Genomic DNA, 13,761 nt, shown 5'->3' with positions numbered 1-13,761 from the left:
ACCTAATTAAGGGAAAACGTCGAAAGAATGCATACAATATGAGCCGAGAGAGAGCATCATGTGTTACTTTGGAGTTGTCTGTCATACTTATCGGGTTAATGAGTCACTTGATTTCACTTGATTATCTGGTGCCTGAACCAATGATTGATTGATAACCGCTTGACGCAAGTGTCTCACCATGATGTCCTACAATGCCTCATCTTTCAAGCTTGACAAAGGATGCAGAACTTATTCTACTTGGTAAATGACGTGCTGTGTGTTGGCAGTGTAGAAATACTTGGGGAGCCAATTTGCTTGTAACTATAACAGATCGTACGCTGCGCTTGGACTAGACGCAGCCCCCCTAATCTCTCCAAGTATGCATGTTTCATTAAATAAATAGCTGGTTGGTCTCTACATTGAGTAAGATTTGGCGCCATTGGCGTTAGGATTTTTATTTTCTAATTATTTAATCTTGACATACTTTCCTCTTGCCAACTCCGATTGATTGCGAGAGATTCGAGAAGCTCTTCAATTGCGTAGCACAAATGGTCGAGTCTACAGCAAATATCAGGGCTCATCGCAAAGGTACGCGCCTCAACTCACCTCAAGATGCCAGTAACTGACAAAGATCAAAAGGCGATGAAGAGGCTGTACTGCGCGCTCACAAGATCGCCACCCCAGCATTCCGCGATGACCCTCTATTCGCGTGGATCTTTTCTGAAGAGCCCGACGTCGATGTGCGGCAAAAACGTCTAGAGGTATTTTTCAAACCCGTCGTCAAGTCTGGCCTGGTATGCGGAGGGTATATCCTTGATGCCGACGATTGGCGCTCCATGATGGTCGTCTCAGAGCCGGGGCAGGATTATGACGGGCTGTCGACTATCATCAAGTGTGGTGGCATTTCTGCTACCTTGTCTGGTGGATTAAGACCGACTCTTGTGAGTGACTGCTACCCCCATCACGCCCTTGTGTGCGAGAAACGGACATAGTTTCGTCAACCAGAGACTGACATGTCATGACAGCGTCTCCTACTCCAATACCTCACACAAGTCGACAAGGTCAAGCTCAAGTGCCTCCCCAAGTCTCGAATCCGCGAATGCTTCTACATTATCCTCACTGCAACCGAGCCAACTTACCGCAAACAAGGTCTTCTGAGTGCTCAGACCAAGCACCTCCAGGAACATGCCAGGAAGGTGGGCAAGCCCGTGTGGTTGGAGGCAACATCACGATACTCGATGAGCCAGTTCATCAAGCATGGATTCGAGCACATAGAGGACATCAGACTCGGGAAGGGCAAGGTCAACGCCCAGGGAAAGAAGGAAAAGGGAGGCGAGGGCGTTTTGATTGCGTGTATGATCTGGTGGCCCGAGGGTGTCAAGGAAGCTATGAATGAGAAGAAAGGTCTTCAGAAAAAGGACAAAGAGGCTGAATAAATTAGCCGGTATTCATCTGTGCTTCGGTTATCTATCATGTAACAGTAGATACTATGCTTAATGTTAATCATCCGATTCAGTAAGAGACAATCTGGGAAGAGTGATGAGGCCATCGCCAAACCCGGGGCATCCGGGATAAACTCAAGGTTTCAGGTCAGGATTCATGTCCCGCCGGCCATATAAAGCGCACTATGCCTCTAAAACGTGATATCCTTGATGCTATATCGCAGCGTATCCTGAACCAACCGCGGCATTGCCGGAACCGAGGCTGATCCCCATCCACAAGTGGTGTCATGTAGTGGAGTCTAGACGGGAGTCGACATCGAGACCCCCAGATTGCCCCCCAACTTTGGTAGCCCTACCAGCAACTTAAAGAGGACGACAGTCGTATGTGAACTCACTTCAATAAGCCAACTAGTTGACCTTGACGTTGAAATGCCGGCCGGACATGGTGGGGCCGGGAATGCCCACACGGCCCGTAGCTTCAATGCCGTTCGGGACTTTGTCTGGCTCCGAAATAAGAGTCTCATTGATAGCCTCCTTTCTTATCTATGAAGAGCTCATCGACTTGTTGTTTTTCATCCTGTAATTACAATAGATCCTTATCTTTTCTTGTTACTTGCGCCCTGTGAATCAACATGTCGCCGTTAATGTCGTCACAATTCTCCCCTGTCGTTGGTCGCACCTCATCGTCCAGCCGTCAGCCACGGTTCGTAGACCCGGCCGAAAGCGGACTTCGGCACCGACTCGGTCAAAGGTAGAGCAGGCTGACGGTGCACAACGTGCTTCTCTGCATGGCCGATCGGCACGCCTCTGCCCGTAAAGAGACCAGACATGACGGCGGGGTCTTCTTGGCTGCCAGAGCTGTAACTCTTTTACCCTTCAAGCTTGAACATGAACATGCCCGCGTGATGCTGGCTCGACCCTCTTCTCTTTGAGTCGGGCATCAACGAGGCAAAACAGTCTTGAACCGGCACAGAGCTCCCGGCCCCTATTCCGCACTCTCCCCTTATCTTACTCCAGAGCCAGGGATATCCGCTTCCGCACGTGGGGCAGGACCTCAGGGCAACGGATTGAATCTCTGATCCTCGCTCGCCAGACCTTGCTCGCCCACCCGTAGCTCCACATGGCGTTGATACGCCGTCGAAAGAATTTGATGCTCTCCACTTTCGAAGGCCAGGCCGCTGACCTGCTGCTATGTCCGGTGCTACGTCCGCCTGAAAAGGTGAACCAACGATGGGTTCTCGGCATCGGTGCCGCATCGGTCGGCCAACAGGGAGGAGGGAGGGTACCCATCGTCGCTCCCAGTTATCAATCCGTTCGGTGCCTCATAAATTGTTTCTTTGTCCTGCCGGGAACTCTTTCGCGCTCTCTCTGTTCTGTTGCCCTTGCTGCAGTTGCCGCGAGTTCCTGGACTTCTATTCCGCCCAGAACAGAAGCCGCCTTGGCTCGAGGCATGACGACAATCCCTAGTGAATTTTGCCATCTCCTTCTGCCAAGACGTAGCCCAGAACAGCAATTTCCCACCCATCATGACCAAGGATCTTGAGAAGGCGTCGCCAGATGTTGACGCAGAGACATCGTGTTCTTCTTCAACAGCTACGTCGCCGGTCTTGGAACCCATCAAGACAACCGAGACACATCGCAGCCGTCCGCGCAGCACAGCATCAGGGCGCTCACATGATTCGGACGTGTTTGAGGCCCTGGAACATGCTCTGACACCAGATCTCGAAACCGAGGCAGAGCGAGCGGCGCGTGAACCCATCACCTACACCCGAACTGGCACCAGCATCGCCAGCGCCGCATCCCGACCACCCGACTTTGAGGTCTTCTTTGAGGAAGGCGATCCCGAGAACCCAAGGAATTGGTCAAAATGGTATCGCGCCTGGATTATCGTTGCCGTCTCATACTCTACCTGGGTTGTGGTCCTGTATAGCACGTGTTACACGGCCTCCATCCCAGGGCTGGTTGAGGAGTATGGATCAACTACCACCACCACCACATTGGGTCTGACGACGTATCTGCTGGGTCTTGCTGTTGGTAGCTTGATTGTTGCGCCACTAAGTGAACTTTATGGTCGTCAAATGGTGTACTTGGTCTGCTTGAGTATTTGGGCGCTGCTTATTCTGCCTTGCGCCCTGGCAACTTCACTGACAGAAATCATTGTTGTGCGATTCTTTGGGTGAGTAGCTTTCCTGTCGCATCGGTGTTCAATGGTTGACTAATTCGGTCGATAAGCGCACTCTTTGGGGCCGCAATGATCTCCAATAGCCCCGGAAGTATTGTCGACATCTCAGATCCCGAGTACCTCGCAGCTGCCATGTCCATGTGGTCGATCGCACCTCTCAATGGACCATCCACCGGGCCCATCATCGGTGGTTTTGTTTATCAGTATCTTGGTTGGCGATGGGACAACTGGATCGTCTTGATCCTGGGCGGCGCCGGTGTTCTCATGATGGCGACCGTCAAGGAGACCTATCACCCTGCCATCCTGAAGCGAAAGGCAGCTCGCCTGCGAAAGGAAAACGACGATCCCCGGTGGTGGTGCCAGTATGACCAGAAAGTTTCCACGTGGCATCTGATCAAGATCAACATGAGCCGACCCTTCAAGTTGGTCGCAACTGAACCTATCTTGTGGTTCATGGACGTCTGGTGAGTGAAGTTGAGTTTGAGACAGTGATCGTCCATTGTCTCAGTCCCCGACTACGATCGACAACTCTAACCAATGCGCAGGATCTCACTGATTTATGCCATCTTGTATCTCTGTTTCGTCGCCTATCCGATCGTCTTCCGCCAGCACCGCGGCTGGAACGCTGGCATGTCGGGCCTGGCCTTTGTTGGCATCGGCGTTGGGACCATGCTTGCCATTTTCGCCGAACCTCTCCTCCGTCGCTTGATCAACTCTCAGCCTCGAGATCCAGTGACTGGCAGGCCCCATCCGGAAGCCACAGCCTTGGTCATGGCTATTGGTGCCGTCCTAACTCCTCTTGGTCAGCTCGTCTTTTCCTGGACCTGTCTTCCCAACAGCATCCATTGGGCCATTCCCATCGCCTTTGGTGTGCCCTTTGGTGCGGGTAACACCCTCTGCTTCATCTATGGCTCGAACTACCTGGCCGGCGCATATTCGATCTATGCCGCCAGCGCCCTCGCCGGAAATGCCGTTATCCGAAGTATCGCAGGCGGTGTCCTGCCCCTGGCTGGGCCCAAGATGTACGCAGCCATGACTCCTCAGTGGGCTGGAACACTTCTTGGACTTCTCGAAGTGGCCATGATTCCGATTCCGTTTGTGTTCTGGCGGTACGGTGCCAAGATTCGGGCAAAGAGTCCGGCAATTCGAGCCCTGAGGGAGGAACAGGATCGACTTGATGCCAAGCGGGCGAAGCACCAGAGAAGATTGGAGAAGAAGAAGCAGGAGGCCGAAGGCGACAAACAGAACGAGGAGGGTGTTTTGGCTGTAACAGATGGTTCGGGGCAAGATAACAAGGCGCTCGAACAATAGGAGATGGATAATGAAGAGGAAAACAGAAAAGGGGCACAAATGGAAAGTTGGAGGATAAAAGTTAATGATACCATCCATGTTGTATTTGTTTCATGAATGAGGGAGGGACATTCCTGAGCGGCCTGATTGGAGATTAATGTTAAACGGAAAGCAAGCACTCGAGAAGTTCCTGCCTGAACTCTCAGCCCGACTTGGATGCTACCGTACTCCTCGTGTTGACAGTCTGAGGAAGGAGCAACCCTCAATAACATGTCCACCTCGCAAGTAATTCTCGATACAGGCAGCAAGAGAAGGATAACATTGATCCCAATGTCAGAGGTCTGCATCTGAGCTTACATCTCAGGGCCAAAAAAGAAGGGACTTGCAAAAAAGAAATTCTCAATCATTCATATAGGAACAGCCCGATGCGGGGGTCGAACCCGCAACCTTGAGATTGTGTACTCTAGTAAGAGTCTCACGCTCTACCGATTGAGCTAACCGGGCCTCGAACGAGGCGTATGTTGGAAAAACGGCTCGCTTTTGGGAATCATACAGCCAGACCTGACTATTTTCTCGCCGGTGATGTTGAGGATCATGTTACATGCCATCGTAAAGAGACCATCAATCAAGGCTCAGTTGTTGACGTGATAAAATCTCCCGGTGTATCTGGTCCCCTGGCCTCTGTTCCTTTGGTCATAGGCTTTACTCGTGATATCGGATCCATTGGTGACTTTCCACCTCAACGGTGCGTCCTAGTGTTATAGCATACCAACTTGAGCATGGAGGCTGTTCTGCGTGGACAACCCGCCAACCCGCCCGCTTTCATCCGGCCCCATAAAGGATGAACGAGTAGCAGAATTAGAATATCGACGATATGCGATGCTGTTCATGGATATAGGACATCTACAACTAGGTATAGAAGGGACCAACACTCACACTGTAGGGTAGCTGCCATACAGCATTATGAGAAGCACTTGAGGGCTGAAAGACATGGGAGGGAACAAGCACGTAGACTGAGCAGCGAATCTTATCCGAATGATCACCAATATTCTTACAAACAATTCAAATGTTCACCCACAAGCACGTCTGCAACTAAGCCAACCAACCACCCGTCCTCAACAACACAACGAAACGCCATGTGAAAGTAAATAAGCCTGTATTGTAGGCAAGCTGTTGATTGTTCTTCCTGTTTTACCCACCATCCGATCGCGGTACGCCGGCACAAGCCTCACCATAAGTAAATGGACCGACTTTTAATGTCCCCGATAGACCCCCATCGCAAGGACAAACACAAGCTGGCCTATCCACGCCGCATAGTTGTCCAACATTGTAGATCCTGATACCCATCCTAGAGAGTGTAGGTATGTTCAACACTCGCTTAAAACCTCCCCATAAATGATACGTGGCACGCTCAATAGGAGAAGCGCTCAGTGCCTTCTCCAGTCAACATGGCCCTGCATTTAGTTATCCTTCTCCAACTGCTCCAACTCCTTAAGAACCGAGGACTTGGTGTTGATCTTCTTAAGCTGAGTATCCTCCAGCTTCTCTCCACCAGCCAGGCGCATCTCGAGGTCCTCAATGGCTCGGACCTTCTTCTGAAGACTGCGAATCTTCTTGGCATTGGGGTTCTGGGCGGCATCGGCGGCGGGGGCACCGTTGTTTGGGGCCTGCTGCTGAGGTCCCTGGTGTCCATTGCCATGGCCGTTTCCGTTTCCGCGGTGAGTGTTGCTGCGGCTGCGGCCCTGGTTGTTTCGGGACTGGCTTCGGTGGTTGCTGTGGCCGCGGCGCTCGGGGCTGCGACCCTCGCTGCCCGAACCAGCACCGCGATCACGAGGAGGGGGAGCCAAGCTGGCTCCGCCGTTAGGCTCGCCCTGGGGTCGGCCCTCTCCCTGGTTGTTCTTCTTGTTACGCTTCTTCTTGTTCTTTGACTTGGACGAGTTCTCATCGCCCACGGGCTCAGCGCCCGGAACAGTCCTCACGACTGTAGGGGCTGGCTCAGCAAAGTCGGCTCCAGGTACAGCACGGCGCGGGCGGCCAAAGCCGTTGGGGCCAATGTTGGGCAAGCCGTTGCTCACGACGTGGGCAGCACCGCCCTCATCCTCACGCTTGAAGTGAAGAGGCGTAGCCAAGCCACGGGCACCGGGGGGACGGTAAGCACCAGCGGGCTTACTGGGGGTCTTGACCGTGCCCAGGTACGCCGTGGCAGAGGCGTGAGGAGTGGGGATGGGGGTGAGAGGATCACCCGGAGCAATGTTCTCGGGAGCCTGGGGCCTCCAGACAACATTGTACAGCTCGACCATGTCCTCGTGGTACATGATGCCGCCGCTGACGTGCCACAGCTTGACACCGTTGTCCACGCGCAGTCGTGGCGAGGTCGTGGCCGTCATGATGTAACGGCTGTCGGGGCTCCATTCGCACACACTGGGGTTTCCGCTTTCAATGGTGGTGATCTTGCGGAAGTCCTTCTCGAGATCGTACACATCAATCTGACCAGCAAGGTTACCGAAACCTGCAACCAGAACAAATCGACCGGTCGGCGAGAAAGTAATGGTGTTTCGGGGGCTGATCGGGAAGGAGTGCGTCGCAACGGCCCGGTGGTTGAAGATGGTGGCCTTGGCCGGCATGTAGCCATACACAACGCCGAACTCTTTCGAGTTTGGCGACCACGATACATCATGGATAGGACCATCCTTGTCCAAGGACACACGAGCGTCGAAAGCGCCGGTGGTGCTGAGCAGATACAGCGTGGTCTCGCCGTAGTAGCTCTTGCCGGAGCGGTCGACGTCGGTCTGTGCCAGCACCAGGAGACTGGAGCCGTGCTTGTTCCACTTCAGCTGGACCTTGTCACCCTTGAAGAAAGTCTTCTGAGAGATGGGGTTGGTGAACAAAGGGACGTTGAAGACTTTGACGGCGGCGGGTTGACCCTAGGGATATGTTAGTGGGATACCTAGCGGTGTGGCCAATGTCAGCTCACCTTGCGCTCGGGAACAAAGACTGCGACGGCATGGTTCTGGCTACCGGGAGCGAGGGCGAAGTTAGCAGCCCCCTCAACTCGGAGCTTGTTCCAGACCTTGATGAGGTCGTGACTCTCGTAGAACTGCACCTCGTTGGTGACGAGGCGAGCGCAGTACTTCTCATCAGCCGTGTACTGGAGATTCCAGCCTCCCTGTTGCTTCTGGACGAAGCGGCCGAGGGGCTGCTTGTCGGCGGCGGCGACACCTTCCTCTACGACACGCCAGACCTTGAGGTTCTTGGTCGCATCACCGTTCTCGTCCTTGGCAGGGCGCTCCCAGGTGATGACAAAGGTACCACGAGGAGAGAAGCCGAGCTCGTAGACGTTTTGGATGGGGAGGGAGAGGAGCTGCGAGCCAGTGGAGGCGTCGACGACGGTGACGGCGTCGGGGGACGCCCAGCCGAAGAAGCGGCCACAGGGAGAGTAGGCACAGCACCGGAGGTTGCCCTCGGGCTTGGTGAACCCAGCGAGAGGCTCGTAGACGGGCGCAGCGTCAAAGACGCCGATGGTCTTCTGGGTTCGGTAGGCAAACTGCAGCGGAGACGCCATGGCTAGTCAAAGTCACAGTGTCTCGTGTCTTGCGGGGTCTTGTGGCCGGTTGATCAAATGTCTTGTCGGGGGGAGGAGATGTAGCTTGACACACTCTCTCTTTGTCCAAGGTTCTTGTAGTCGCGGGAGGGCACCGAAGTGTTTATCGCAATCGTGGGGCGAAGCTTGCTTGGGCTCAGGTGTTGGTGGGATTGGGCGAGCAGCGCGGAGCGAAAAAGCTAAACGGACAGCGTTGGGCTGGGTTCTGCGCAGCAAAGAGCAGACCAAGTTGCCGCCTGAAAGTTTGTATCGCGATTACGGGAGAAGTGCAGCAGCGGTGATTCGCGGAAGCAAGAAGCAAGATGTATGTTGTCGAGGGCGGCGGTTGTTTGAGTATCGTCGCGAGCAAAGCAGGACAACACAACAAAGGGCGGCGGCGGCGTAGGCGGGGGAAGAGGCAGCGGGTGCGTCACAAGCGTGGAATGCGATTGCGTAGCAAAGCGAAGCCTGAACCTGCGAGCGAACAGAGGAGACAAAAAAGACGACAAGAACAGATTTGAGGCCGGGAGGGAGATGAAGAGAAGACGGCAAGTCACCCAAGGGGAGGGGAGGGAGGAATTGGCGCGGCAGGGCCGTGATGTTTTGGGCTGGAGGGAAACAAGAAGAGAGGAGGAAGAAGGCGGCGGTGGCCACCAGGCGAAATATGTTTTTTTTTTCCTGTCCTTATTTTTGCTTTACCCTTTTTCCCCCTGCACCGCTCACACTCAAAAAAGACTGCCTGTCTGTCCCACAACAAGCCACATCCGCCACACTACCCCGACAACTCACCCTTTTGTGGTCTCTCCTTTCCCGCCGTCGCTTCTTGACTCAGCCTCGGCACTCCAATGGATCTCTTCTCCACAACTGCGCTGCAACCTCTGCAGAAGAACAAACGAACGAACGAACTGGGCTTCAGGTGGCCCTTACAGGGAGGGCACATGCCCCAGATTTAATTGACAGAAGCCAATCGCCGAGTGGATATCAGCCCGCGCTTTGAGGCCTCTTTTCGGGGTGTCCATTTTGAGATGCCTGATCCTTGACACTGGGATGTGCTTCAAGTCACAGCCAACAAATTGGTTGGGTTAACAATTAAAACGGCATCTCTTGAAACTACAAGTGACCGGAATAGAACGGATACTTTGATTCCATACTTTAAAAATTCCATTTAAAAAACTTGGTAACATTAACTTCTTGGGCTTATCCTCACGACTCATTCTCAGCTCAGATTCTTCCCACACGATTCATTGCATGCATCACGTCACCACGCTTTCGCCCTCTCACATAATGGGCTATTTATTACCAGTGCTTACTCCCCTTGCAGCGTGGCTGAAAGACTCTGACCAGTCTTTGTCTACTCTTCCACGGCTAAGTAAACTTGGTGCAAAACTATACGAGATTTTACACTGATACGCCTACACAACCCGTTGTCATTTCTCAACAACTCGGCTAACATCCATGGACAGATAACAGGATTGGATTGGCTTCTGGCAGCCCAACTCTCATTTCACCACCCCTTGAGCCCCGTGATCCTGCCTCGACACAAACAAATGCCATCACAGTGGACGCTTTTCTAGATTTCATTGTCATGTATCATTGCTACGTGGCACCAGTTAAGTCATCCATTGCTCAACCAAGCATGCAGCCCCTGACACCAATTCTCCCGCTATTTTGCTCAACCAACGAGCCATTGACATCGTGGATTCTTCCAATCACGTGGCCTGCGTATCTGTCATGGATATTTGGCTGCTGTATACGATATGTCCATCTCTTGGGTGATAGCAGCTGTAAGGGGTATGCGTTTGTCCATGCAAGCCGCAAACTATCATCCGTGAAGAGCCACGTTGTTCATCCACTTGTTCGTTCACCTTCCCTTGTACTTTTCTTTCCATCCACCCTTTTCAAAAAGCCAGAGAGCCTCAGTTGCATATGCGCGGCTGCCTCTATGGCCACCCTCACCCATAGCCGCCTCCATCAGACTCTGCAATACCCGACCCTGCTTAACTGAGTTCCACACTCCCATAGCGACGGGATCGTCTTCAGTCTTTCCCCACTCTCCATTTCCAAGCCGGTACAGAATTCTTCCAAGCGTTTGGAATGCCATGCATCTTTGTGCTGGGACTGCACTTCTGGCGAGCCGCGCCAGCTCCGCAATGGTATATCCTGCAGCCTCTGGGGCTTCTCCATGATGATGTAGACCCTTGGATGAGGGAATAGATCGACTGACCCTTGGGGATAAGAATCGACCCCGAAAGTCAAATCGGAAAGCTGATACCGCGATTTCAGGATGTGGGTAGTAAGAAGAGTCTTTGTCTGCAGGGCTGTCCTGGGTGGGGATAGGAGCCATCCAGGCGAGCTTGCTTGGATCGGCTGGGAGGTTAGGGAAGTATTTCTCATGCAGTGTAGCCAAAAAGTCGGGATCGGAAGGATCGACATCAGGAAGGCTTGGAGGAGCTGGGAAGTGAACCGACTTGGGTAGATCGGTGATTGGGAAAATATCGGGGGGTATCTGGGTTGGGGGTTGGTCCTCATCGTAGTCGTCTGCGATCTTCTTTGTTGAGACAGCAGGTGATGGAGACGTCTTATTTTCTGAGACGGCCTCCTTTGTAGATTTTGCGCCTTGCGCCGCATCATCTGCTACAGAAGATGTCATGGTCTTGGATGTATCCTCGATCTTGATCTCGGGTGGAGGCTCAGGCGCCTGTGGTGTTTCGGATGGCGGGGGATCGAACGGCGATGGACCAGCCGGCTCATCGATATTGGCTCGCTGCAATAGCCGTTGGATGAGAGCAGGATTCAATCCGTTCATGATATCGTTTTGCGCCTGGGCGATCTCGGCGGGGCTCATGCTGGCGAGCTTCTGACGGTTCTCCTGATCGATGCGCTTCTTCTCAACCTCCTCGAAGCCTATATTCGCAGTCGAATCTTGAGCTTTATTCACCTCAGGTCGGTCCTGTGGTTGTGAGCGGGCGCTGGGTGTTTGGCCGGCTGCCTCGGCGCGCTGTTGTTTGAAGGCAGACGTCCTCCATCGTCGTTTGTGTTGCGGGAACCCGGTAGATGAGATGGGTTGATCGGAGAACTCGACAGGCTTCTTATCGCTAGAGTCGCGCTCGACAACATCACCGATTAAGAGTGTAGGATCCATGGTGTTGTGCAGGCTTTGTCAGGTCGCAAAGGCCAAGCTTAACAATCCTGATTTGATCTTGACGTCTTTTTTCGGTGGAGGCACCGCGGAGAATCTAGAGTGGGGCACGGACTGGCGCGACCCCACATTTTGAAAATGTTTGGGCGGATTATCCGCGCTGAGTGCCACGTGAAATTGTGAGATTTGAGAATTCCAAAGGAACCACGAAATGTGCAGGCAGGAATAGCACAGGAGAGGCAGCTCTCGGGGAGCACTCGGAGCCTGATTTGAGCGCAAAAATGCACTCGGAGCTTCCTATTTGAGCGGGTTGGGTGTTTCTCGCATCATTACTCGCCAAATGTCATGCGACATGAGACGGTAAAACGGAGCTGGAATTATCGTGGTCAAGGTTTGGGCTCTGAAACGCGAGTCCCAATTTAGTAAGCCGCCATAATTACGGAAGGATGAGAATGGCAGCACACAACACAGAGGACAACCAGAAGATGGATAGTAGATGTGAATTTGAAACGAGTATATAACGTGTAACGGAGTTCGTTAATATTGTCTTTTCTTTGGATGCTAGAAAGAAACACTTTAAATGAGGATTAAAATAGCAAGCCCCGGACTGAAGCATGTTGCACCGCCACAGATTGGGTGCTGGGGTGGGTGCATTAGCGCCGATCGATCCTCCTTCTTTTCAAAATTCCAGAACCCGTGCGCGGCTGGCAATTTCAATACTATGCACTTTGAGTTGAAAATGTTCCGCCGCAACATTGGGTTGAAAATGTTGAAAACTCTTAATGGAGTGTATAAATATGCCCTAGTAGGTGATATTAGACAGTCAGGTAGATCAATATACTTTTTCACTGTTCTCGAGCTACGAGATTTGAGTAATTGGTGTGGCCCGTGGGAGAACCTTAATCACCCAGGCAGGTGGAACGTAATTTCCTGATTCAAAGACATTACTCGAGCTATTAGTATCGGCACCGTCCAAGACCATCGGACGTCCTTGGCTTTTTCATTACGCCCAGAGCTTTGCTTTTTATCCGACAGCCCCCCTTGGTCGCGCAACAGATAAGATCTCTCTGGTCAGGGAAGCACGGGGCACCTGATACGTATGCGAAAAGTGCCGATTGGTGTGACCCCTGCATGGATGGTCAATCAGCGAGCGACAGCAGGGACAGGTGATTTTCACACGACAGATGCGGAGAGGAATTAGCAGCGTGAATTTTCAACCGCAAGATACAAAAGAGAACTGTACTTTTGAGCTCACTGTTTGCCAGCTCGCCTTGCATTAGCGGTTTGGACAGGAAAACTGGAACCTCACAGCCACATATGACCTTCCCGAAAAAAACAAACATGTGGCTGAATGGCTGCAGCCGCGTTAAATCCCTGTCGACGTAGCGCGCCTAAGCTTGGTTCAACGTTTGGTTCCCGGACGAGACGGTCCACCCACACACAACCTCTTCCATCCCAAGCCCACAAGCGAAAAGGCGCTGCAGGGGGGGCCCAGCGCGCGCCTCCCAGGGATGATGGACACGGCAGGTGGGTTCATTGAAGGCTGACCCCGGAGGGAACACGAAAAAAGAAGGGTCACAGGCGCAAGGTACAAGTACCCACTCGTGCTGCCACAGTTTGGAGGTGGCAGCACGTCCCGGGATACAAAGAGGTACTTGCGAGGTGATTTATTCCTGGTGTTTCCCCACGCTAGACCGCTGACCTGCGTTCACCCACAGCTCGCAGAAGGCTGCTGGTCCCCCTGGGCCCCCTGGTCCCTCCCCCCTCCGATGTTGCACATGGACGCTTGGGAATCTGAGGTGGGAGGGCTTGGCTCTGCACCGGCTCGTACCTCTTGTACCTCTATCCGTGCGTCAAAGCCGTCTTGTCTCGTCGAGTGTTTTCTCTATCAGGTCCCGTCCCGTTCAAAAGCATTGCCTTGCGTCTTGTCTTTCGGTTTCCTCTGGCTCTAGGCTCTCGTCTCGCCTTTTCCCGCCTAGCCCGGCTGCCCGTCGTGTCCTGTTGCTCTCTTGATTGACTCTTGACCCCATCCACGAGCCCCGTCCAATTACTTGGCCGACGCCCCCCCTACGACCTTCCCCCCCGTTTCGAGGCTTCTGGTGACGAATTCCCTCGCATCCGAAGCCGTATCAAAGTGATTTCCTGCCTG

At 53.1% G+C, this 13,761-nt stretch overlaps 4 protein-coding genes and 1 non-coding gene across 5 annotated transcripts; 2 read left to right on the top strand and 3 right to left on the bottom strand.

Moving 5' to 3' along the window:
• Nucleotides 1–527: 527 nt before the first annotated feature.
• LRP88_10491 (uncharacterized protein) lies at nt 528–1,415 on the top strand (the record flags this gene model as incomplete). Its single annotated transcript, XM_083246948.1, has 3 exons — nt 528–567; nt 619–920; nt 1,005–1,415. The coding sequence occupies 3 exons, from the start codon at nt 528–530 to the stop codon at nt 1,413–1,415; spliced, it is 753 nt and encodes a 250-aa protein (XP_083098061.1).
• A 1,532-nt stretch (nt 1,416–2,947) lies between these two features.
• Nucleotides 2,948–4,914, top strand: LRP88_10490 (major facilitator superfamily domain-containing protein; the record flags this gene model as incomplete). Its single annotated transcript, XM_083246947.1, has 3 exons — nt 2,948–3,597; nt 3,654–4,067; nt 4,149–4,914. The coding sequence occupies 3 exons, from the start codon at nt 2,948–2,950 to the stop codon at nt 4,912–4,914; spliced, it is 1,830 nt and encodes a 609-aa protein (XP_083098060.1).
• A 398-nt stretch (nt 4,915–5,312) lies between these two features.
• LRP88_10489 lies at nt 5,313–5,397 on the bottom strand. Its single transcript has one exon. It is a non-coding gene; the product is annotated as a tRNA-Lys (tRNA).
• A 956-nt stretch (nt 5,398–6,353) lies between these two features.
• Nucleotides 6,354–8,455, bottom strand: LRP88_10488 (translation initiation factor 2A; the record flags this gene model as incomplete). Its single annotated transcript, XM_083246946.1, has 2 exons — nt 6,354–7,817; nt 7,868–8,455. 2 exons carry the CDS (start codon nt 8,453–8,455, stop codon nt 6,354–6,356), a joined length of 2,052 nt encoding a protein of 683 aa, XP_083098059.1.
• Nucleotides 8,456–10,334: 1,879 nt separating this feature from the next.
• On the bottom strand, nt 10,335–11,615 carry LRP88_10487 (RPAP1-like protein; the record flags this gene model as incomplete). The annotated part of the gene is made up of 1 exon (XM_083246945.1): nt 10,335–11,615. The coding sequence occupies one exon, from the start codon at nt 11,613–11,615 to the stop codon at nt 10,335–10,337; it is 1,281 nt and encodes a 426-aa protein (XP_083098058.1).
• Nucleotides 11,616–13,761: the final 2,146 nt, after the last annotated feature.

The sequence above is a fragment of the Fusarium phalaenopsidis genome, assembly GCF_050370095.1.
Source record: "Fusarium phalaenopsidis strain FUZ10S chromosome Unknown contig_32304, whole genome shotgun sequence".
NCBI classification, from domain to species: Eukaryota; Fungi; Ascomycota; class Sordariomycetes; order Hypocreales; family Nectriaceae; genus Fusarium; species Fusarium phalaenopsidis.
This window is presented reverse-complemented; position numbering and strand designations above follow the sequence as displayed.